General features: G+C 37.9%; 1 protein-coding gene across 2 annotated transcripts in view; it reads left to right on the top strand.

Annotated features, from left to right (window-relative positions):
* Positions 1-26,264, top strand: part of TMC6 (transmembrane channel like 6) — a 124,915-nt gene that overhangs the window by 28,123 nt on the left and 70,528 nt on the right. For both annotated transcript variants that reach the window (XM_053706033.1, XM_053706027.1), the window contains exons 7-12: positions 515-599; positions 698-952; positions 1,383-1,573; positions 1,969-2,113; positions 3,364-3,519; positions 3,998-4,170. In XM_053706033.1, the coding sequence (XP_053562008.1) occupies positions 515-599; positions 698-952; positions 1,383-1,573; positions 1,969-2,113; positions 3,364-3,519; positions 3,998-4,170 (1,005 nt within the window). The remainder of the gene's footprint in view (positions 1-514; positions 600-697; positions 953-1,382; positions 1,574-1,968; positions 2,114-3,363; positions 3,520-3,997; positions 4,171-26,264) is intronic.

Genomic DNA, 26,264 nt, shown 5'->3' with positions numbered 1-26,264 from the left:
ATCTGGGTGTGTTTTTGTAAAAATGCTTTGCTTATTTTTAAATAAGATTGTGCTGATTTTCAAACTCCTAACCAAGCCCCAAAGTTTTAGATGTATACTGATGTATACAGACTTCAGGGGATGGGGGTTCTGCTATCAGCCCCTTTCAGTGGGTGTCCCAGGCTAATCTCATCAATAGTGCTAAATTGGGAGATTCTAAGTAAGTTTTTAAAAGGTTTTATACTTGATTTTTAGCATCTGTGCATATTATTCTTTGTACATCCCTGCCAGAATTACCTGGCATAGCATTTTCAAATTGTGCCACACTATCAAGTACATTTTCACTGCTAACTATGTTTTAGTTATGTCAGTACTCACCAGACTTGACACGTCATTTGCAAATATTCCACTGTGGGTTATTCTAATTATAATGACCGAGCAATGACAATGATTATCTCCAGCACTTGATAAACATGCTGCAAATAATAGCTCCCTGCAGATACCAGATTCTGTTTGTTTCTTACAAACCTCTCAGACAGTTGACAATGGAAGATGATGATGCCTGGCGACAAAGGAGATCAAATACCTGTTGCAGCTGGTTACATGACAACATAAACATGGTAAGTCAGTCAAAACTGTTGCATTTGAATTTGTAGAGCTATATTGAGCATGTTTTAAATGCTGGCTACTGAAAAAATATATATATTCTTTCCCATAGGCCTGTCACCATTGCTGGATGTCGTTTCTTGCTGGGCTTTATGCACTTCGCCCCTGGCATATATCACTGAAGCAAATTGGGGGGCGGTTTGGATCAAGTGTTCTTTCTTATTTCCTGTTCCTGAAGACTCTCCTGGCTTTCAACATCTTTTTATGCCTGTTGTGCGTCCTGTTCATTGTTACCCCACAGGCAATTTACCCACAGATGGATCCTAATCCACGAACCTTCACTGGTATGGAGCTGCTCACGGGAGCTGTAAGTCACCAGGGCCACTGTCAGTTATTTGGTGTTATATCCATAGTTTAATAGTGTATATGTAATATACATAGTTTTCTGAGTGAGATATGGTCACATTACAGAGCGGCAGCTCATCTCATGTTTAGGATGTGAACATGTATGGGTTTAGCATCAAGTGGTGGCCATGAATCGTCTGTGCATGGGATGCTTCCATAGAAGGCCATGTGTTCTCCAGTTTGTGGTTCCTCAGATATTGAATTAAACCTATTTGGGACATGATGCCCTTTTGTCTCTTGCTCTCTCCCTTTTTATTTTGGAATTATCATCTCTCTTTTTTTTGTCTTTATTTTAAATGTTCTCTGTCACCTTATCCATCAAGTTTTCCCGTATCATTTTACCATTCTTTCCTACCATCCTTATCATCACATTCTGTTTTCTTCATTCTCAGGGTTATTTTTCAGGTACAGTCATGTACTATGGATACTACAGTAATGTTACTCTGAATGACCGCTGTTCTGGATATAACAACAGCTCACTGTGCCCCAGTGGCATTGCCTGGCTCCCCTACAATATGCCACTGGCGTATCTGTTCAGTACAGCAGTCGCCTTACTGAGCACCTGCATTATCCTGGTTTATAGGTGCGGACTGTACCCCTTTAACTGTCTGTAACTTGCTGTCATTATGTCTCCAACCCATTGTCACCCTTTGCTCTCAGATACTTTCAAAGTGATTCTCCTCCTTGTATGACACTCAATGATTTCTCACATCTCTCCATCAATCTTCATCTCCTCTCTTTTCCTTTAATTGTTATCTGACCATGTGATATATTTCTGAACTATGTTTATTCTTTCTCATTCCTGACTCTTACATTTACCCTCAAATTGTCTTCACATTCTTGCTTTATTCTTTAGCTTCTACATATTCATCTATCCTAGTGTTGTCTCTGCATCTCACATGCACACGTACCCACATTACCTCTGTCTCACACTAGATATATCCTTTTCTCACACTGTGTTTTCTTTCCCTTTCTCAGGATGTCACGGTCATTTGGGGAAAGTTTTCGTGTTGGCTTTTTATCTTGTGTTTTCGCTGTGAAGATTTTCACTTGCTGGGACTTCAAAGTGACTCAAAACCGTTCAGTGCAAAGAGAAAAAGAGAATGTTCACATGCGGCTAAAGGTGACCAGCTGCTAATAGCAATGTCTCAGTCATATACCCCCATAATATTACAAATTGAACTCTTAGCTAATGGCTTTAACAGCTTTTATAGTCTAACCCAGACATCCTCAAACTTGGCCCTCCAGAGTTTTGGAACTACATTTCCCATGATGCTCAGCCAGCATATCAGCTGGCTGAGCATCATGGGAAATGTAGTTCCAAAACCTCTGGAGGGCCAAGTTTGAGAAAGTCTGGTCTAACCTCTGTCTCACTAAAATGAATATAATTGGTCTGTTAGGGGCGGGGAGGGATCACTGAAGGGAGATTAAATGCAGCAGCCAGGTAATGGGGAATTTAATTTGAAGAAACCTTAAACATTTTATAATTACAAGACATTTCTGTTGTTATGCTATAAAATAACATACCAGCCAAATGTAAACATTGCCACCCACCACCGGACTTGAGTCTGAAGTAAACAAGGCTAACCCTGTTGATACTGTTAGTATGAAGTGCATTGTTCTGCAGGTCTTATCTGTTAAATCCAGTTAGGCAAGTCAATGTATCAGGGTTAGCCTTAATGAGTCTGACAATTTTGAGAGCTAATTGACTTAATAAGGGGGCAAAATAAATGATGAATGTATATATTGCAACGTTGTTTTACTATACATAACATTTTATGTTAGACATAATTAAGACAAAAGCACAGTACCGTACACGAACTTGGAATAATAAAATTAAACTTGGCTCCAAATTTTGGCTTTAATGAAAAGAAAAACAAATAATAATAAAAATAAACTACCACATTGGTGCATGTCACAGTATTAAGATCACTAGTTTTTGAGAGGATGCTAGTTCTGTTAACAGTGTATTAGCACAACAACACATTTTCTGTAGTTTGATTCTGTTGTAGGACAACAAGCTGTGTTTTGGGGGCTCCCATTTGTTCTAGTATCTAATTACACATCTAACGTCATTGTGGTGCTTTGTGTATTTTGGCCGTGGTTTGAGTGTGACCTTGTGTGGTTGGAATGTAGTATATACGTTACTACATGCCTATCATCTTATTTATCCTGTAACCTCAGCAAGCACGGTCATAAAACTGCATGCATTAAGCCACAATGGGTTACAGTGCCGGCAAATTCCCATAGAAGTCTTTTAGTTATAATGGTCGCTGAGGGGAGTAAGGGTCCTGTTTTGTGCATGTTTCTCATATTCTGCTTACACTTCCTGTGTGCCATAATTATCTTTGATTTATTGGGTTTATCTTTCAGGAGTTGCTGAGTGATCAAATGCAATGTGAATCATCTAAAGAAATCAAGAAAAAGCTGCAGACAGTTTGTATCCATTTGCTGGCCTGGATCCTGTGTGTGGCAAGCTGGCTAGGCTCAGCGTTGGCAATGTTCCTCCTTTCAGAATACCTGCATAAGGTTAGTGAGCCTGAGGAAATGTGAGCCAGGTGAGAGGGAGATTCTACTCAGGAGATGCATGAGAAAATACAAAAGACTGGGACCCAATATAAAGAAGCAATAAAACGAAGTAGAACTGATGCAAGAGAGGGGCTTAGAGGTACACAATGGGGAGGGGACACAGGAGGGGTTGCATAACTCTAACAAACAGGAGAGGTGGAAGTGGCACAGTTAGGTAGATACAACAGAAACATGGAACACAAAGAATAAGAGGAAAGTGGAATAATACAGGGGAGAAGGGGGCGCACAAAGAATCACATAGAAATGGAGTATGGAATGGGCACAGTACATTGATGTGATGATGAAGATAACGGGAACATGGTGGGAGGTGGCACTGGCTTATAAATCTGGGTGACACGTGCCCATAGGAAAATAGAAGCTCACATGTCATATGAAAGAAAAATATGCAAGTTACAATAATGTACCATGTTCTCCACAGGATTATCGTGGGCGAATGAGCTGGAGCGAAGATCATGTACTAGAGGCCATGTTACTGCCATTGCCAATAGCTGTGTCTTCATTTAACCTGGTGCTGCCCTATATGTACCGGGCACTATCACAGTGGGAAAAGCTTAACTCACCAGTCCTGGAAGTATATGTTGCCATCTGCAGGTCAGTGCATTTCCAAACTTTACTTAAAAGCACAGCAGACACAAGTGATATATTAAATGTTTTTCATTAAAGGAGACTAGCAAATTCTTTATGACTCTCACTTGTGTTTAATGCCACTATTTTATATTGTTAAGTAGGAATTATTAGGAAGAAGAACACACGGGTTTTAGCTCCAAAAAAAAATAATCTAATATAAGATAATGACCCATTTATAAGTTATATGTTTTAATCCTCATAAGGTTTACAGTAAGGAAGTTTTGTTAAGATGATGTTTTTAGCCTGTGTATTAGTTGACTGGGACTCATTAGTGCTCTGGAGCTGGCTTAAACTATGGGGGGTAGTTATCAAGCCGTCAACCTCAAATACGCTGGAATTCCGCAGCGTATTTGAGGCGAGGCTGATTCGCCTTAGTTATCAAGCCCTAGATACCGGCAAAAGTAGAATTTTGTGACGTAAGCTTCGATCCGCCGGACTCAGTCCGACACAGATCGATTCCTACGTCACTCCAGATGTTCCGCACACAAGTGCGGCACAATCTGACTACTTTTGCTAGTTAGCAAAAAACTAGCAGGTACGCCTGGAGGCGGCGGATCCCATAGGAATCAATGGGAGTCTGACCATAGCGAAAGTTCATGTTCGCTGCTGCCCGACATCCCATTGATTCCTATGGGAAACGTCTGCACCTAACACCCTAACATGTACCCCAAGTCTAAACACCCCTAATCTGCCCCCCCTACACCGCCGCAACTAAATAAATGTATTACCCTCTAAACCGCCGCTCCCGGAGCCCACCGCAACTATATTAAACATGTTAACCCCCTATACCGGCGCCCCCGGAGCACCCCACAAATAAATAAAGTTAGTAACCCCTAAACCGCCACTCCCGGACCCCGCCGCAACCTATCTTAAACTTATTAACCCCTAATCTGCCCCCCCACACTGTCGCCACCTATAATAAATGTATTAACCCCTATCCTGCCCCCCCCTACACCGCCGCAACTCTAATAAAATTATTAACCCCTAAACCTAACACCCCCCTAACTTAAATATTAATTAAATACATCTAAATAATATTTATCTTATTAACTAAATGAATCCTATTTAAAACTAAATACTAATATAGCTACAATATAAATAATAATTATATTGTAGCTATCTTAGGATTTATTTTTATTTTACAGGCAACTTTCAATTTATTTTAACTAGGTACAATAGCTATTAAATAGTTATTAACTATTTAATAGCTACCTAGCTAAAGTAAAGAGAAATTTACCTGTAAAATAAAAACTAACCTAAGTTACAATTACACCTAACACTACACTATACTTTAATAAATTATTCCTATTTAAAACTAAATACTTACCTGTAAAATAAACCCTAAGATAGCTACAATGTAATTAATAATTACATTGTAGCTATTTTAGGATTTATATTTATTTTACAGGTAACTTTGTATTTATTTTAGCTAGTTAGAATAGTTATTAAATAGTTATTAACTATTTAATAACTACCTAGCTAAAAGAAATACAAAATTACCTGTAAAATAGGATGATCTTCAGGGGGGTAGTGTTAGGTTTATTTAAGGGGGGTTTGGGTTAGATTAGGGGTATGTGGGTGGTGGGTTTTAATGTTGGGGGGGGTTGTATTTTTCTTTTACAGACAAAAGAGCTGTTTTATTTGGGGCATGCCCCGCAAAAGGCCCTGGTAAGGCAAAAGAGCTGTTTACTTTTTAATGTAGAATAGGGTAGGGATTTTTTTTTATTTTGGGGGGCTTTGTTATTTTATTAGGGGGCTTAGATTAGGTGTAAGTAGCTTAAAATTGTTGTAAGATTTTTTAAATGTTTGTAACTTATTTTTTTTATTTTTTGTAACTTAGCTTTTTTTATTTTTTGTACTTTAGTTAGTTTATTGAATTGTATTTAATTGTAGTTATTTGTAGGTAATTAATTTAATGATAGTGTAGTGTTAGGTTTAATTGTAACTTAGGTTAGGATTTATTTTACAGGTAATTTTGTATTTCTTTTAGCTAGGTAGTTATTAAATAGTTAATAACTATTTAATAACTATTCTAACTAGCTAAAATAAATACAAAGTTACCTGTAAAATAAATATAAATCCTAAAATAGCTACAATGTAATTATTAATTACATTGTAGCTATCTTAGGGTTTATTTTACAGGTAAGTATTTAGTTTTAAATAGGAATAATTTATTAAAGTATAGTGTAGTGTTAGGTGTAATTGTAACTTAGGTTAGGATTTATTTTACAGGTAAATTTCTCTTTATTTTAACTAGGTAGCTATTAAATAGTTAATAACTATTTAATAGCTATTGTACCTAGTTAAAATAAATTGAAAGTTGGGTGTAAAATAAAAATAAATCCTAAGATAGCTACAATATAATTATTATTTATATTGTAGCTATATTAGGGTTTATTTTAAAGGTAAGTATTTAGTTTTAAATAGGATTCATTTAGTTAATAAGATAAATATTATTTAGATGTATTTAATTAATATTTAAGTTAGGGGTGTGTTAGGGTTAGTGTTAGACTTAGATTTAGGGGTTAATAATTTTATTAGAGTTGCGGTGGTGTAGGGGGGGCAGGATAGCGGTTACTAGGTATAATGTAGGTGGCGGCGGTGTCCAGGAGCGGCGGTTTAGGGGTTAATACATTTATAAGAGTTGCGGCGGGGTCTAGGAGCGGCGGTTTAGGGGTTAGTAACTTTATTTAGTTGCAGGGGGCTCCGGGGGCGCCGTTATAGGGGGTAGAACAGTGTAGTTAGTGTGAGTGCTTAGTGACAGGGTATCAATAAAGCTGTGAAATAGCCGAAGAGCAGCGAGATCGGATGAGTGATAACTATCACAGTCCGCTGCTCATCGCCCTGTACTTGGTGCGTGGCTTTTTGACAGCTTTTTTGATAACTTAGGCGAACGTATTCAGGTCCGCGGCGGCGATGGTAGGCGAGCTTAGGCGGGCGTATTGGACCGGCGAAGGCAGGTAAAGTAGACGGCTTGATAACTACCCCCCTATGTGTTTAATCCCTTTCGAAGGATTAAACACCCAGGGCTAGATTACAAGTGCTGTATTGTTTGCGTGCGTGCGATATCAGAATAATGCGGGCACGTTAACTTGCACTAGTATTACAAGTTGAACGTAAATGCGTTTGGTCAAGCGCAATCAAATTTAACGCGCTTCAGGTTAGCATGACTGAAGACCCCGCATAAAGAGTTAGAAATAAAAAAAAAATGCCCCAAACACAGCATAAATGTATTACAATATACTGTTACACTCATATAAACCCTATCTGATAAAAAGATTAATATAATTAAAACAAGATATACCCAGTCGGTAGAATATAGCTACTCTTTATGTGTGATAATCCCCAATAATCACACTAATACTAGAAATATATTACAAAAGATAAGAGTGCGCTCCAAGGAGCTCTACCATTCAATACTCAGCAATAACAAAATAATATAACCCAATATATATATGGTCTTATTTATTTCACATAAAAAATTTTTTAAAAACTTATTTAATATTACAATACATCAATAACATAAACAAATGTAATTTATAATAAGGTGCACCTTTTTGTATTACACAATTTAAACAACAAAAATAGGGATAAAATTAAGAGGCTTGTTTCAGCGTGTTACTTTTTTAACCATATATTGCAATTATTTGCAGTGATACTTTTCTATCAAAATCTCGCTACTTATTGTAGCAATAATTGATACAAGAATATGACAACAATGTTGTGAACGATAATTAAATCTCAAACTGACTTTTTCGAATACTAAGAGTGTGCAAATGCTTGAAAGTCTGTATTGAGGCAATGTTATAACCTTGTATCCCTTGCTTGCCAAACTTTTATGTGCAAGTAGTAAGTCAATATTTTATGACACAATGATAAGTTCTGTTTTCTTTTGTGTGCAGCAATAAGTTCCGTTTTAAAGATCTTTTTAAGAAGCCCCAAATGGGTACACAAACTCACCAGAATCTGTGTTAAATGAATTTATTAATATGAGGCATAAGCGTGCCAAATGAACTGACTAACATGAGGCATAAGTGTATCAAATAAACTGACTAATATGAGGCATAAGAGTGACAAATGAAATAAATAATTAATATGAGGCATAAATGTGTCAAATGAACTGACTAATATGAGGCAGAAGCGTGTCAAATGAACTATTCTGATCAACTATCCAATAAAAAACTGCAGTTTAAATGGGATATGTATAAAGGCATGATGGGAAGTCCACAGGCACATCTTGAAAAAAGCATTTCTGCTGAAACGCGTAGATGATCGGACCTGTGGAAGCTGGCCAGCTCTATCTATGCCTTACTGAACGCTCTATCCTGTATAATTGCAAAAAGTTAAACGGGAACTACAGTGATCTAAATCACGGAAGAGACCTGGTGTGTTGAGACTTGTTGTGCATAAGCAAAACTCTGCTATATGGAATCATAGCAATTGGATCTATCCCCATTTGAGATCTTATTTGAAAAAGCAATCTACCGGTAACCTGACTGAGCTATTGGCGGAGAAGTGGTATCACGTGAATGCTACACGTCACAGCCGGAGCTAACGGCTGACTCAGAAGACGCCAACACTTGGAGAGGTCAGGGAAAGGTTTTTTAAAAATATTTGCCTTTCGGATTCTGGTGAGTTTGTGTACCCATTTGGGGCTTCTTAAAAAGATCTTTAAAGCGGAACTTATTGCTGCACACAAAAGAAAACAGAACTTATCATTGTGTCATAAAATATTGACTTACTACTTGCACATAAAAGTTTGGCAAGCAAGGGATACAAGGTTATAACATTGCCTCAATACAGACTTTCAAGCATTTGCACACTCTTAGTATTCGAAAAAGTCAGTTTGAGATTTAATTATCGTTCACAACATTGTTGTCATATTCTTGTATCAATTATTGCTACAATAAGTAGCGAGATTTTGATAGAAAAGTATCACTGCAAATAATTGCAATATATGGTTAAAAAAGTAACACGCTGAAACAAGCCTCTTAATTTTATCCCTATTTTTGTTGTTTAAATTGTGTAATACAAAAAGGTGCACCTTATTATAAATTACATTTGTTTATGTTATTGATGTATTGTAATATTAAATAAGTTTGTAAAAAAAATTTTATGTGAAATAAATAAGACCATATATATATTGGGTTATATTATTTTGTTATTGCTGAGTATTGAATGGTAGAGCTCCTTGGAGCGCACTCTTATCTTTTGTAATATATTTCTAGTATTAGTGTGATTATTGGGGATTATCACACATAAAGAGTAGCTATATTCTACCGACTGGGTATATCTTGTTTTAATTGTTTTTATCTTAATCCCCACACCCAATCTTTTGTATAGTTTCACAATTCATGGATCTATTTAAAGTCAGACTAGATTTATTCTCTGAAATTGAGAAACTAGAAAACGACACTGAACCTCTAAATCAAGCCCCTATAGGGAATTTAAATGAACTTTGTGACAATTTAGAAAGTATATTAATAAAAGAAATGAAACAAAAATTAGAAGTAAGTTTCCTTCAAAAATATATTAATCTAAATGTAGTACCAAGAGGTCTCAGATTGCTCAAAGATTGTACATTTCAACTGCAAGACCATTTACAAAAAGAGTGGTTTGACACTTTAAGTAATGCATCCTTAAATCTGTTAAAAATAATTGTTAAATCAAGGAATATAAGCTTAAGAGAATTTGGTGAAAAAATAGAACATTTGAGTAATGATTTAGCACCCTGGAATTCAGAAACTGAATATAAAAATAGACAAACAAATATCATTAACAATTTAAAGGATATCAAAAAAGAAACTATGGATATTAAATCAAGAAAAATGAATAGAGATCTAACTGATTATAATTCAAAAGAAACAAACAGTGAAAATCAATCAGCAGAGATAGTGGCAGAAAATACAAAACCAGTAACAGTGACAGAACCAAAATGGCAAATATTCTCAAAAAAAGGTAATAAGAAGAACATGGAGAGAAATAGAGTAAATAGTAAAGATAATAAAGAATACACTAATTATAATAAACCAAGGGAACATTACAGGCAATACTATCCAAGAAAATCACAAAATTATGCCACTTCCAACTATATGTACAATCAAGAGAGAAATAATCAGAGAAATTGGACTAATGGAAATAATACTCAAAATTATTCTCATAACTATATACATCCATCAAACCAGGGGGATGGAAGAAATAGAAATACTAACTCTAATGATAATTATTCAAATCACTATGATAAATATAACTGGAGGGTTAGAGAAGATAATTGGAGACAGAAAGAACAAGATTGGAGGAGCCACAATATATTTGAAGTTTTAAGGGATCAAGATTTAAGAATAAATACAGCTAGTCCTAAACAAGGTACATCGTCTTCTTTTTTAGGAGAGGATTGGAAACAAACAGAGAGATTAAAAATGAAAAAAAGAGAAAGAGAGGAACCAGAGGTAGAGGAGGAGAGAGAGAACCAAAAAAGGAGGAGATAGATAAACAGGGCATTTTCAATTTGAGTACTGTTGATTTAAGTGAACACCAATATAGAGTATTGCAGAAGGGCCTAACATTTGCCCCGACAAATAAATTAGATAAATTTAATACCCTTATTAATGTGAACAGATTTATTCGTAACATAACCCTAAAAAGGTTCTTTATAAAAAATCCGATTGAACGAGAATTAATTAATGATAAGAAAGGTTTTCACCATACCAACCTGAAAGCAAAATCCAATTTTTTCCCAACTACCGAAAAAGGAAGGAACATTGAAATGTTCGAAAAGGCAATTAAAAAAGATATCGAAGAAATGAATATTGGAAAAAATAAATATAATTTGACTAAAAAGGAAAATGATATTCTAAAAGAACTACAAAACAACACAAATATTATGATTAAACAGGCGGATAAGGGGGGAGGGATCGTTATATTAAATACTGAAGACTATATCAAAGAGGCCAATAGATTACTAAATGATAACACAACCTATAAGAAAATTCCGACTAATCCCATTAAAAAATTGTCTAAAGAATTATTGAAAATATTGGATAAAGCCCACAATATAGGAGTAATTGATGGCAAAGAATATGGTTTCCTTAAAGTAGATTTCTTCTGTTATGTGTGATCAGTCCACGGGTCATCATTACTTCTGGGATATTATCTGCTCCCCTACAGGAAGTGCAAGAGGATTCACCCAGCAGAGTTGCTATATAGCTCCTCCCCTCTACGTCACCTCCAGTCATTCTCTTGCACCCAAAGACTAGATAGGAGGTGTGAGAGGACTATGGTGATTATACTTAGTTTTTATAACTTCAATCAAAAGTTTGTTATTTTACAATAGCACCGGAGCGTGTTATTACTTCTCTGGCAGAGTTTGAAGAAGAATCTACCAGAGTTTTTTCTTATGATTTTAACCGGAGTAGTTAAGATCATATTGCTGTTTCTCGGCCATCTGAGGGAGGTAAAAGCTTCAGATCAGGGGACAGCGGGCAGTTGAATCTGCATTGAGGTATGTAGCAGTTTTTATTTTCTGAATGGAATTGATGAGAAAATCCTGCTATACCGTTATAATGACATGTATGTATACTCTACACTTCAGTGTTCTGGGGATGGTATTTCACCGGAATTACTCTGTAAAAATACATTACACCTTTTAATAGGTATTTAATTCATGTTAAACGTTTTTGCTGGAATGTAGAATCGTTTGCATTTCTGAGGTACTGAGTGAATAAATATTTGGGCATTATTTTTCCACTTGGCAGTTTGCTTGTTTTGATTATGACAGTTTCGTTTCTCTCTCACTGCTGTGTGTGAGGGGGAGGGGCCGTTTTTGGCGCTCTTTGCTACGCATCAAAAATTTCCAGTCAGTTACACTTATATTTTCTGCATGATCCGGTTCATCTCTAACAGAACTCAGGGGTCTTCAAACTTCTTTGAAGGGAAGTAGATTCTCTCAGCAGAGCTGTGAGATTTATATAGTGACTGTGTTTTAAAACGTTGCTCTGTGATTTTTATGTTTAAAATTTAATTAGTATTGCTTTACTAATGGGAACAAACCTTTGCTAACAAGTTATGTTGTTTTTAAAGAGTGATGCTATAACTGTTTTTCAGTTCATTATTTCAACTGTCATTTAATCGTTTAGTGCTTCTTTGAGGCACAGTACGTTTTTGTTAAATAAGATTGTAACCAAGTTGCATGTTTATTGCTAGTGTGTTAAACATGTCTGATTCAGAGGAAGATACCTGTGTCATTTGTTCCAATGCCAAGGTGGAGCCCAATAGAAATTTATGTACTAACTGTATTGATGCTACTTTAAATAAAAGCCAATCTGTACAAATTGAACAAATTTCACCAAACAGCGAGGGGAGAGTTATGCCGTCTAACTCGCCTCACGTGTCAGTACCTGCGTCTCCCGCCCGGGAGGTGCGTGATATTATGGCGCCTAGTACATCTGGGCAGCCATTACAGATAACATTACAAGATATGGCTACTGTTATGACTGAAGTTTTGGCTAAGTTACCAGAACTAAGAGGCAAGCGTGATCACTCTGGGGTGAGAACAGAGTGCGCTGATAATTCTAGGGCCATGTCTGATACTGCGTCACAGCTTGCAGAGCATGAGGACGGAGAGCTTCATTCTGTAGGTGACGGTTCTGATCCAAGCAGATTGGATTCAGATATTTCAAATTTTAAATTTAAATTGGAAAACCTCCGTGTATTACTAGGGGAGGTCTTAGCGGCTCTTAACGATTGTAACACTGTTGCAATACCAGAGAAAATGTGTAGGTTGGATAAATACTTTGCGGTACCGGCGAGTACTGACGTTTTTTCCTATACCTAAGAGATTAACTGAAATTGTTACTAAGGAGTGGGATAGACCCGGTGTGCCGTTCTCACCCCCTCCAATATTTAGAAAGATGTTTCCAATAGACGCCACCACACGGGACTTATGGCAAACGGTCCCTAAGGTGGAGGGAGCAGTTTCTACTTTAGCTAAGCGCACCACTATCCCGGTGGAGGATAGCTGTGCTTTTTCAGATCCTATGGATAAAAAATTAGAGGGTTACCTTAAGAAAATGTTTGTTCAACAAGGTTTGATATTGCAACCCCTTGCATGCATCGCGCCGATTACGGCTGCGGCAGCATTTTGGATTGAGTCTCTGGAAGAGAACCTTAGTTCCGCTACGCTGGACGACATTACGGACAGGCTTAGAGTCCTTAAACTAGCTAATTCATTCGTTTCGGAGGCCGTAGTACATTTAACCAAACTTACGGCTAAGAATTCAGGATTCGCCATTCAGGCACGTAGGGCGCTGTGGCTAAAATCCTGGTCGGCTGATGTAACTTCTAAGTCCAAATTACTTAATATACCTTTCAAGGGGCAAACTTTATTTGGGCCCGGTTTGAAAGAAATTATCGCTGACATTACAGGAGGTAAGGGCCACGCTCTACCTCAAGACAAGGCCAAAGCTAAGGCTAGACAGTCTAATTTTCGTCCCTTTCGGAATTTCAAAGCAGGTGCAGCATCAACTTCCACTGCACCAAAACAGGAAGGAGCTGTTGCTCGTTACAGACAAGGCTGGAAACCTAACCAGTCCTGGAATAAGGGCAAGCAGGCCAGAAAACCTGCTGCTGCCCCTAAGACAGCATGAACCGAGGGCCCCCGATCCGGGACCGGATCTAGTGGGGGGCAAACTCTCTCTCTTCGCCCAGGCTTGGGCAAGAGATGTCCAGGATCCCTGGGCGCTAGAGATCATATCTCAGGGATACCTTCTAGACTTCAAATTATCTCCCCCACGAGGGAGATTTCATCTGTCAAGGTTGTCAACAAACCAAATAAAGAAAGACGCGTTTCTACGCTGTGTACAAGATCTATTATTAATGGGAGTGATCCATCCGGTTCCGCGGTCGGAACAAGGACAAGGGTTTTACTCAAACCTGTTTGTGGTTCCCAAAAAAGAGGGAACTTTCAGGCCAATCTTGGATTTAAAGATCCTAAACAAATTCCTAAGAGTTCCATCGTTCAAAATGGAAACTATTCGGACAATCTTACCCATGATCCAAAAGGGTCAGTACATGACCACAGTGGATTTAAAGGATGCTTACCTTCACATACCGATTCACAAAGATCATTACCGGTATCTAAGGTTTGCCTTCTTAGACAGGCATTACCAGTTTGTAGCTCTTCCATTCGGATTGGCTACGGCTCCAAGAATCTTCACAAAGGTTCTGGGTGCCCTTCTGGCGGTTCTGAGACTGCGAGGAATTTCGGTAGCTCCGTACCTAGACGACATTCTGATACAAGCTTCAAGCTTTCAAACTGCCAAGTCTCATACAGAGTTAGTTCTGGCATTTCTAAGGTCGCATGGATGGAAAGTGAACGAAAAGAAGAGTTCTCTCTTGCCTCTCACAAGGGTTCCATTTTTGGGGACTCTTATAGATTCCGTAGAAATGAAGATTTATCTGACAGAAGACAGATTAACAAAGCTTCTAAATGCATGCCGTGTCCTTCATTCCATTCAACTCCCGTCAGTAGCTCAATGCATGGAGGTGATCGGCTTAATGGTAGCAGCAATGGACATAGTTCCCTTTGCACGCCTACATCTCAGACCGCTGCAATTGTGCATGCTGAGTCAGTGGAATGGGGATTACTCAGATTTGTCCCCCACTCTGAATCTGGATCAAGAGACCAGAAACTCTCTTCTATGGTGGCTTTCTCGGCCACATCTGTCCAGGGGGATGCCTTTCAGCAGGCCGGACTGGACAATTGTAACAACAGACGCCAGCCTTCTAGGTTGGGGCGCTGTCTGGAATTCTCTGAAGGCTCAGGGACAATGGAGTCAGGAGGAAAGTCTCCTGCCAATAAACATTCTGGAATTGAGAGCAGTTCTCAATGCCCTTCTAGCTTGGCCCCAGTTAAAGACTCGGGGGTTCATCAGGTTTCAGTCGGACAACATCACGACTGTAGCTTACATCAACCATCAGGGAGGGACAAGAAGCTCCCTAGCAATGATAGAAGTATCAAAGATAATTCGCTGGGCAGAGTGTCACTCTTGCCACCTGTCAGCAATCCACATCCCGGGAGTGGAGAACTGGGAGGCGGATTTCTTGAGTCGCCAGACTCTTCATCCGGGGGAGTGGGAACTTCATCCGGAGGTCTTTGCCCAAATACTTCGACGTTGGGGCAAACCAGAGATAGATCTCATGGCGTCTCGCCAGAACGCCAAACTTCCTCGCTACGGATCCAGATCCAGGGATCCGGGAGCGGTTCTGATAGATGCTTTGACAGCACCTTGGAACTTCAGGATGGCTTATGTGTTTCCACCCTTCCCGCTGCTTCCTCGATTGATTGCCAAAATCAAACAGGAGAGAGCATCAGTGATTCTAATAGCGCCTGCATGGCCGCGCAGGACTTGGTATGCAGATCTAGTGGACATGTCATCCTGTCCGCCGTGGTCTCTACCTCTAAGACAGGACCTTCTGATTCAGGGTCCATTCAAACATCAAAGTCTAACTTCTCTGAAGCTGACTGCTTGGAAATTGAACGCTTGATTTTATCAAAACGTGGGTTTTCTGAGTCGGTTATTGATACCCTGATACAGGCTAGGAAGCCTGTTACCAGAAAGATTTACCATAAAATATGGCGTAAATACCTAGACTGGTGTGAATCCAAAGATTACTCCTGGAGTAAGGTTAGGATTCCTAGGATATTGTCTTTTCTACAAGAAGGTTTAGAAAAGGGTTTATCGGCTAGCTCATTAAAGGGACAGATCTCAGCTCTGTCCATCCTGTTACACAGGCGTCTGTCAGAAGATTCAGACATCCAGGCCTTTTGTCAGGCTTTAGCTAGGATCAAGCCTGTGTTTAAAACTGTTGCTCCGCCATGGAGTTTAAACTTAGTTCTTAACGTTTTACAGGGTGTTCCGTTTGAACCCCTTCATTCCATTGATATAAGATTGTTATCTTGGAAAGTTCTATTTTTAATGGCTATTTCCTCGGCTCGAAGAGTCTCTGAGTTATCAGCCCTTCATTGTGATTCTCCTTATCTGATCTTTCACTCAGACAAGGTAGTTCTGCGTACTAAACCTGGGTTCTTACCTAAGGTTGTCTCTAACAGGAATATCAATCAAGAGATTGTTGTTCCCTCCTTGTGTCCAAATCCTTCTTCAAAGAAGGAACGTCTTCTACACAATCTGGATGTAGTTCGTGCCCTCAAGTTCTACTTGCAGGCAACTAAAGATTTTCGCCAAACTTCTTCCCTGTTTGTCGTTTATTCTGGACAGAGGAGAGGTCAAAAAGCTTCTGCTACCTCTCTCTCTTTTTGGCTTCGTAGCATAATACGTTTAGCCTATGAGACTGCTGGACAGCAGCCTCCTGAAAGAATTACAGCTCACTCCACTAGAGCTGTGGCTTCCACTTGGGCCTTTAAGAATGAGGCCTCTGTTGAACAGATTTGCAAGGCTGCAACTTGGTCTTCGCTTCATACTTTTTCCAAATTTTACAAATTTGACACTTTTGCTTCTTCGGAGGCTATTTTTGGGAGAAAGGTTCTTCAGGCAGTGGTTCCTTCTGTATAATGAGCCTGCCTATCCCTCCCGTCATCCGTGTACTTTTGCTTTGGTATTGGTATCCCAGAAGTAATGATGACCCGTGGACTGATCACACATAACAGAAGAAAACATAATTTATGCTTACCTGATAAATTCCTTTCTTCTGTTGTGTGATCAGTCCACGGCCCGCCCTGTATTTTAAGGCAGGTACATATTTTTTAAATTATAATTCAGTCACCACTACACCCTTGGCTTCTCCTTTCTCGTTGGTCTTTGGTCGAATGACTGGAGGTGACGTAGAGGGGAGGAGCTATATAGCAACTCTGCTGGGTGAATCCTCTTGCACTTCCTGTAGGGGAGCAGATAATATCCCAGAAGTAATGATGACCCGTGGACTGATCACACAACAGAAGAAAGGAATTTATCAGGTAAGCATAAATTATGTTTTCCCTAAGACCCCCATCTTTTATTACCTGCCAAAAATCCACAAATCCCTAATAAATCCCCCAGGTAGACCAATTATCTCTGGTATCCAATCCATTACCTCAAATCTATCTGAATTTGTGGATAATTACTTACAACATTATGTGGTTAAATTACCCTCTCACTTAAAAGATTCCACAGAATTATTACAATTATTAAAAAACATAGAATGGAAAAATGATTTAATATTTGCAACCTGTGATGTGTGCTCTTTGTACACCAATATACAGCACAAATTAGGAATTCAGGCAGTTGAACATTTTCTACACAAATATGGAGAAATACAAATTGAACAAATTGAGTTTTTAATTGAAAGTATAACTTTTATATTAAACAATAATTATTTTAATTTTAATAACCAATATTATCTACAAACTAAAGGAACGGCGATGGGCACCAAGTTCGCTCCCAGCTATGCCAACTTATTCATGGGTTTCATTGAAGAGGAGATGATCCATGGATCTAGCTGGGAGGCGAACTTGGTGCTCTATCGTCGTTTCATAGATGACATTATAATTATTTGGAAAGGGGATGAAGAACTTTTAGATATTTTTATAGAAGATTTTAAAAATAACAGATTTGGTATAGATTTAACTTATGAAAAAAGTAAAACTAAGATAAATTTTCTGGATGTGGATATTATAATCACCAATGATAAGATCACTACTAAAACACATTTTAAAGAGGTTGATTCTAATAATTTTATTCATAATAATAGCTGCCACTATAAAAAGTGGCTTGAAAATATCCCTAAAAATCAATTCTTGAGAATTAGAAAAAATTGTAGTGAACAAGATGATTTTACTCAACAATCTACAATTCTAGAAGAAAAATTTAAAAAGAGAGGTTATAATTCGAATCTAATAAAAACAGCTAAACAAAAAGCCCAAGAAAAAACACAGGATGAGCTTTTAATAGGAAAACAACCTAAAGAACGTATAGAAGGTATATTAGATATACCATTTATAACTGATTTTAATATTGAGCACAATAAATTAAGAGGGGTCCTTAATAAACATTGGCATTTGTTGCAAAGAGACCCATTTTTAGGAGAGTCCCTAACTGACAGACCAAGAATAGTTTTTAAAAAAGCAAGAAATTTGAAATCAATTCTAGCACCTAGCACTTTTAAGCCAAGGAAAAGTATAGACATGGACTTAAAAGGCAACAAATTAGAAGGCTACTATCCTTGCATATCGTGTAAAGCCTGTAAATTTAGCTGTAAAAAAACTAATGTAACATCTACAGTGACACATAAAGAATTTAAAATCAAGGATCTAATTAGATGTTCTGACAAGAATGTAGTCTACTTAATAGAATGTCCTTGTAAGATGCAATATTTAGGTGAGACCTCACGCATGTTGAGGGACAGAATTAGGGAACACCTACTTAATATTGAAAATGGTGTAGAAGGCCATCTACTCTACAAACATTTTAAAGAAGCCCATAATAAAAACCCTAAGGGACTAAAATATTGGGGCCTGATTAAAATCACACAGGATTGGAGAGGTGGAGATGTAAATAAAAAACTTTTAAAAACTGAGGCTGAACTAATTTTTAAATTTAAAACGTTAACACCACTAGGGCTAAATGCTGAATTGGATCTTAACCCTTTTATTTAATTTATAATATAATTTTGGATCATAGATTTTAGAGAATATATTTTTAATATAGAGTAGATGCATTTTAACAATAACACTATATGTTCATCCCTAAATAACTTTTAAATGTGCAATAAATTTTATATGTAATTTTAAAATTGGAATTGTATTATCTTTTTCATATTTGTTTTTTATTATGTACTATAGGTATAGGCAAACTAAGTAATTAAATAAATGTAATATTCTGAATTTTAACCTAATACTAATTGGTAGTAAGCTATATTATGTGTATTGAAAAATAATATTATTAGGAATAGAGTTATGATAATGATAATTGTTTTTAAAATATGTATAAGGTAATAAGAGGCATAAGCGTGTTAAATGAATTTATTAATATGAGGCATAAGCGTGCCAAATGAACTGACTAACATGAGGCATAAGTGTATCAAATAAACTGACTAATATGAGGCATAAGAGTGACAAATGAAATAAATAATTAATATGAGGCATAAATGTGTCAAATGAACTGACTAATATGAGGCAGAAGCGTGTCAAATGAACTATTCTGATCAACTATCCAATAAAAAACTGCAGTTTAAATGGGATATGTATAAAGGCATGATGGGAAGTCCACAGGCACATCTTGAAAAAAGCATTTCTGCTGAAACGCGTAGATGATCGGACCTGTGGAAGCTGGCCAGCTCTATCTATGCCTTACTGAACGCTCTATCCTGTATAATTGCAAAAAGTTAAACGGGAACTACAGTGATCTAAATCACGGAAGAGACCTGGTGTGTTGAGACTTGTTGTGCATAAGCAAAACTCTGCTATATGGAATCATAGCAATTGGATCTATCCCCATTTGAGATCTTATTTGAAAAAGCAATCTACCGGTAACCTGACTGAGCTATTGGCGGAGAAGTGGTATCACGTGAATGCTACACGTCACAGCCGGAGCTAACGGCTGACTCAGAAGACGCCAACACTTGTAGAGGTCAGGGAAAGGTTTTTTGAAAATATTTGCCTTTCGGATTCTGGTGAGTTTGTGTACCCATTTGGGGCTTCTTAAAAAGATCTTTAAAACGGAACTTATTGCTGCACACAAAAGAAAACAGAACTTATCATTGTGTCATAAAATATTGACTTACTACTTGCACATAAAAGTTTGGCAAGCAAGGGATACAAGGTTATAACATTGCCTCAATACAGACTTTCAAGCATTTGCACACTCTTAGTATTCGAAAAAGTCAGTTTGAGATTTAATTATCGTTCACAACATTGTTGTCATATTCTTGTATCAATTATTGCTACAATAAGTAGCGAGATTTTGATAGAAAAGTATCACTGCAAATAATTGCAATATATGGTTAAAAAAGTAACACGCTGAAACAAGCCTCTTAATTTTATCCCTATTTTTGTTGTTTAAATTGTGTAATACAAAAAGGTGCACCTTATTATAAATTACATTTGTTTATGTTATTGATGTATTGTAATATTAAATAAGTTTTTAAAAATTTTTTTATGTGAAATAAATAAGACCATATATATATTGGGTTATATTATTTTGTTATTGCTGAGTATTGAATGGTAGAGCTCCTTGGAGCGCACTCTTATCTTTTGTAATATAAAAAAGATTAATATATACTGTGTGTATATATATATATATATATATATATATATATTAATAAAAAAAAAGTTACAAGGGTTTAAAGGTACATGTTATATGGCCATGTATTTGACTGCAAAGGGCTATAATATATATGTGCCTAAATATTAATTCTAAATTAATATTTAATAATGTGTTTTACTGTGTATTTACTGTAAATATTTCACATTCCCATGTTCGTTACATACAGGAAAATTAAATTTTTATTTTAAATAAATAGTTTTATATATCTATCTATATATATATATATATATATATATATATATATAAAGTCAGAGAAGGGATTGCAACATCATACTGTTAGTAAGAGCCACGGTGCGCTGCAAATATTTCTCCAAATTGTATCCAAACAGCAGGCACTCACTGGACTTTATTATAAAATATAAATACTTTATTGCATCAGGTTAAAATCGACAAACGTTTCGGCACTGCATTGTGCCTTTGTCAATGTCAAAAATTACACAATAGCACACAACCAGAGTGCAGCTCCACACCCCAGGACAAATCTCTATATACATATTTAAAAACATCATATATATACTTATCAATCACTCTCTAATTTGCCGCCAAACCTCCGCATCACACTCCAGGAGGTACACTACTGACGTCACGCTGACACGCTAATCGTGCCTAGCGTGATGACGCATGGCACGGCATTGCCATAGCAACGTCTAAGCGTCCGGCGGTAAAGAAATGCGGAATACCCGATGCTACTGTGCGCATGACAGGAAAGAGGTATAGTGTTTAGAAGAAATGTTGCTAACGGCAACTAGTAAACAAAATAGTCAGCGAGATCACAGACTCACCGGGTATTCCCTAGCGGGAGGCAGCGATAGTTAAAAACATTTGGACCATGAGGCACAATGCTAACAGGGTAGTAAATGCGTGGACTAAGGACAGCACTAACCGGGCAAATAATCATGTATATCACATTATTAGCAGACTACTATTTAACCAAAAGTGTAAAAAATACACACATATGGAAATGTTGCTACACCTGCAGCCCAGAGTTATCCTATTTAAGTGACATCCTAGTCCACCCATAGAGAACCACTGTTAAAAGAATACAAATTATAGAGCCCTAACCTACTTCAGGCAACTTGGAGTATGGTAGAGTATGTATGTCAAATAAGCGGACACCCTCCCCCTGCCAAGATACTTGGAAAACATAGATAGTAAAGATCTGTAGTGTTTAGTAAAAAGGGCTAAAATCCAGGGTGGTGTTAAGTCCCTTTGGGGCCAGAGTGTCCAATTTAAAGAGCCGATGGATAGCCTCTGAGGAAGAAGGGTTAAAGTTGTGTGATCCCTTCGAAACACGTCAGGACTTCTAATTACATGTTTGCACAGAGAGCACACTTCACATTAAAGATACTTAATTTCTGCTCCCTTTTCGCGCATTCGTGCTCCTTTTAGATCTGGATTCCCATATTACGAGGTAAAGTTCTTACGACCGCCTCTAATACGGACAACACACTGTTATTTAGAAGCTGCAACTTCTTGTGGCCCTAATGTTGAGTGGTGCAGCATTCCGAAGTGTGTACTAATTGTATGGTTCCGCCTGATGTCTGGGTGTGATTTTGGTTTATCTGCTTTTATGGAATCCCGGTGGTGAGTTGAGGATTCTGTGAACAACTCAACCCTTATACGAAAGTGTTATGGGGAATATTGATTATAAAGAGTTTGCACAATTTGTCCAATCGACAAATCGCCGATTGACGAATGCGCAGTTTTACTGAGCCTCGTGAATGCGCTTTAGACAGACGTAGAAAGCGTGTGGGACCGCTCTATACGTCAGACAAGGAAAGCAGGAAATAGTAGTTGGGAGGAGTCAGGCATCATAACGGTAGGGAGTTTTATATATTGATAAAAAAGCTATAAAAAAAATATTTTTAAAAAAACTTAGCGATTAACTTATGTTAGCAGTAAATAATGCAATTATGTCTTGAAATGGAAGAAACTTTACCTTCACTTTAAGTAACTAGAGTCTTAAAAAGAGACATTTATTATTGCATTTATGTAAAACCTCTTTGCATTAATAGAACATTTTGAATAGTGTTACATGGAAAAATTGTTTTTTAAAAAGACACAGCCTGCAGCATTCAGCCTCTTATTTCTGAGTCTTAAATATTGAGACTTTTTGTGCACTTTGTTTCAATTGCTATGTAGTGCAGCAATTTTTAGATATCTGTTGTTGGCCTTATCCTGTTTATATAAACCACCGGTGGTTATTAATATTTTAAATTTTGTTTTATCCCTTATTATTAAAATTGTATATCTTCATTTTTTCTTTAATATAAATTTATAAATTGTACATTACTGAGTGTGGTAGCTTTTCTTCTACAAGATACGACGAGTCCACGGATTCATCCTTACTTGTGGGATATTATCCTCCTGCTAACAGGAAGTGGCAAAGAGCACCACAGCAGAGCTGTATATATAGCTCCTCCCTTCCCTCCACCCCTAGTCATTCTCTTTGCCTGTGTTAGTAATAGGAAGAGGTAAAGTGAAAGAGGTGTTAGTTTTAGACTCTTCAATCAAGAAGTTTTTTTATTTTAAATGGTACTGGTGAGTACTATTTTCCTCAGGGAGGATATAGAAGAAGATTTCTGCCCTGAGGTTGATCATCTTAGCAGATGTCACTAAGATACATGTTGGTTCCCACAGAATTTCTGAAGGTAGTGCAAGAGAAATCTTCAGTGTGGAGAACGGTTTCATGCTACAAGCAGCATTGAGGTATGTTCAGTCATTTATTTCTGAAGAGACTTAGTATATCAGAACTGGCTGACTTAATTTCCCGGCATGGGAAGGGGTAAGCAGTAGACCTGTAAACAAGAAAGGTATTACTGAAATCCTGTGTGTTTTATTTTTTGACATAATATGGGCTAAATGCAGCATATATTAGAGACACTGGGAGAGGCAGCCTAACAGTTTTTTATTAATAACTAGCATTTATATGGCTGTTTGTGTGAGGTTGTATTTGGGGACCACATGGCTTATTGCTAAACCGCTTCCCATGTGGTTGTTTAGGCGGATAGTACGTCGTCCATGATGGGTGGGGCCTATTTTTTGCGCCTCAGACGCACAGTTTACTCTGAAGAGGAGGCAGAAGGCATTAGCTCCGGTTGGGCCTAAATTAAGTTTTTGTTAACCGGATTGGTGTTGAGTCGTTTTGCAGTTCCCTGGGGGCAGGGGTCGTTTTCATATCAAATTCAGTTTTTTTGCTATAATCATCTTTTAGAGGTTAATTTCACCCCTTGCTCTTAGGGTGCAATAATTTTTGGCACTATAGTGTATGTGTACTTAACTATATAACATTTGTTAATGTTTTTAGGCAGTTTGAGAAAAATTGTGCGCTTTTTTATTTCTTAAAGGTGCAGTAAACGTTTTTCAAAAAATGTTTAAATCAATAAATAAAGTGTTTAACGACTATTTTGGTTATTACTAGTCTGTTCAACATGTCTGACATTGAGGAAAATCATTGTTCTATGGGTTTAGAAGCCATTGTGGAACCCCCTCTTACATTGTGTACCTCTTGTACTGAAAGGGCCTTACATTGTAAAGAGCATATTTTAGGTAATGAAAGTGTGTCTAAGGATGATTCTCAGTCTGAAGAGAATCAGGATATGCCATCCAATTCTCTCCAAGTGTCACAACCTTTAACGCCCACACAAGCGACGCCAAGTACCTCTAGTACTCTTCAAGATATGGCTGCAGTTATGTCAACTACCCTTACAGAGGTATTATCTAAATTACCAGTTTTACAGGGTAAACGCAGTAGGTCAGGTATTAATGTGAATACTGAACCCTCTGATGCTTTATTGGCTATTTCTAATGTACCTTCACAGTGCTCTGAGTTGGGGGTCAGGGAATTGCTGTCTGAGGGAGAACTTTCAGAATCAGGAAATGTGTTGCCTCAGACAAATTCGAACGGACGTCATGTCTTTTAAATTTAAGCTTGAACACCTCCGCCTGTTGCTAAGGGAGGTTTTAGCGACTCTGGATGATACATAATACCTCCAGAGAAGTTGTGTAAGATGGACAAATATCTAGAGGTGCCTACTTACACGGACGTTTTTCCGGTTCATAAAAGAATTTCGGAAATTGTTAAAAAGGAATGGGATAGACCAGGTATACCGTTCTCTCCCCCTCCTAATTTTAAGAAAATGTTTCCTATATCAGACACCATTCGGGACTCTTGGCAAACGGTCCCTAAGGTGGAGGGAGCAATATCTACCCTGGCTAAGCGTACAACTATACCTATTGAGGACAGCTGTGCTTTCAAAGATCCTATGGATAAAAAGTTAGAGGGTCTTCTAAAGAAATTATTTGTTTATCAGGGTTTTCTTTTACAGCCTGCATTGTTCCAGTAACTACTGCAGCGGCTTTCTGGTTTGACGTTCTAGAAGAGTCTCTGAAGGTCGAGACACCTTTAGAGGACATTTTGGATAGAATTAAAGCTCTCAAGCTAGCTAATTCTTTTATTACAGATGCCGCTTTTCAAATTGCTAAATTAGAGGCATAAAATGCAGGCTTTGTCATTTTAGCGCGTAGAGCGTTATGGCTAAAATCGTGGTCTGCTGATGTGTCATCTAAATCTAAGCTTTTAGCTATTCCTTTCAAGGGTAAGACCCTATTTGGGCCTGAATTGAAGGAAATCATTTCTGACATTACTGGAGGTATAGGCCACGCCCTACCTCAGGACAGGTCTGTTAAGATGAGGGGTAAACAAAATAATTTTCGTTCCTTTCGAAATTTTAAAGAAGTACCCTCTGCTTCCTCTTCCTCCACTAAGCAGGAAGGGAATTTTGCTCAATCCAAATCCGTCTGGAGACCCAACCAGGCTTGGAATAAAGGTAAACAATCCAAGAAGCCCTCTGCTGCTACTAAGACAGCGTGAAGGGGCGGCCCCCGATCCGGGACCGGCTTTAGTAGGGGGCAGACTTTCCTTCTTTGCTCAGGCTTGGGCAAGGGATGTTCAGGACCCCTGGGCATTGGAAATTGTGACCCACGGGTATCAACTGGAATTCAAGGACTTTCTCCCAAGAGGGAGATTTCATCTTTCACGATTGTCTGTAGACCAGATAAAAAGAGATAAAAGACCTTTATACCATGGGAGTAATTTGTCCCGTTCCAAAACTGGAACAGGGACAGGGGTTTTACTCAAATCTTTTCGTGGTTCCCAAAAAAGAGGGAACTTTCAGACCTATTTTAGATCTCAAGTGTCTAAACAAATTTCTCAGAGTCCCATCGTTCAAGATGGAGACTATACGAACAATTTTACCAATGATCCAGGAGGGTCAATATATGACTACCGTGTGGATGCATACCTTCACATTCCTATTCACAAGGATCATCATCAGTTTCTAAGGTTTGCCTTTCTGGACAAACATTATCAGTTCGTGGCCCTTCCCTTTGGGTTGGCCACAGCTCCCAGAATCTTCACAAAGGTTCTAGGGTCCCTTCTAGCGGTTCTCAGATCGCGGGGCATAGCAGTGGCGCCTTATCTGGACGATATTTTGATTCAGGCGTCAACTTATCTGTCCAAATCTCACACGGATACCGTGTTGTCGTTCCTAAGAACTCACGGTTGGAAGGTGAACATAGAAAAGAGTTCACTAGTTCCACAGACAAGGGTTCCCTTCTTGAGAACTCTGATAGACTCGGTAGACATGAAAATATTTCTGACGGAGGTCAGAAAATCAAAGATTCTAAATACTTGTCGAGCACTTCAGTCCATTCCTCGGCCATCAGTGGCTCAGTGTATGG

This window comes from Bombina bombina, chromosome 1 (genome assembly GCF_027579735.1).
Source record: "Bombina bombina isolate aBomBom1 chromosome 1, aBomBom1.pri, whole genome shotgun sequence".
In the NCBI taxonomy this organism is placed as follows: Eukaryota; Metazoa; Chordata; class Amphibia; order Anura; family Bombinatoridae; genus Bombina; species Bombina bombina.
This window is presented reverse-complemented; position numbering and strand designations above follow the sequence as displayed.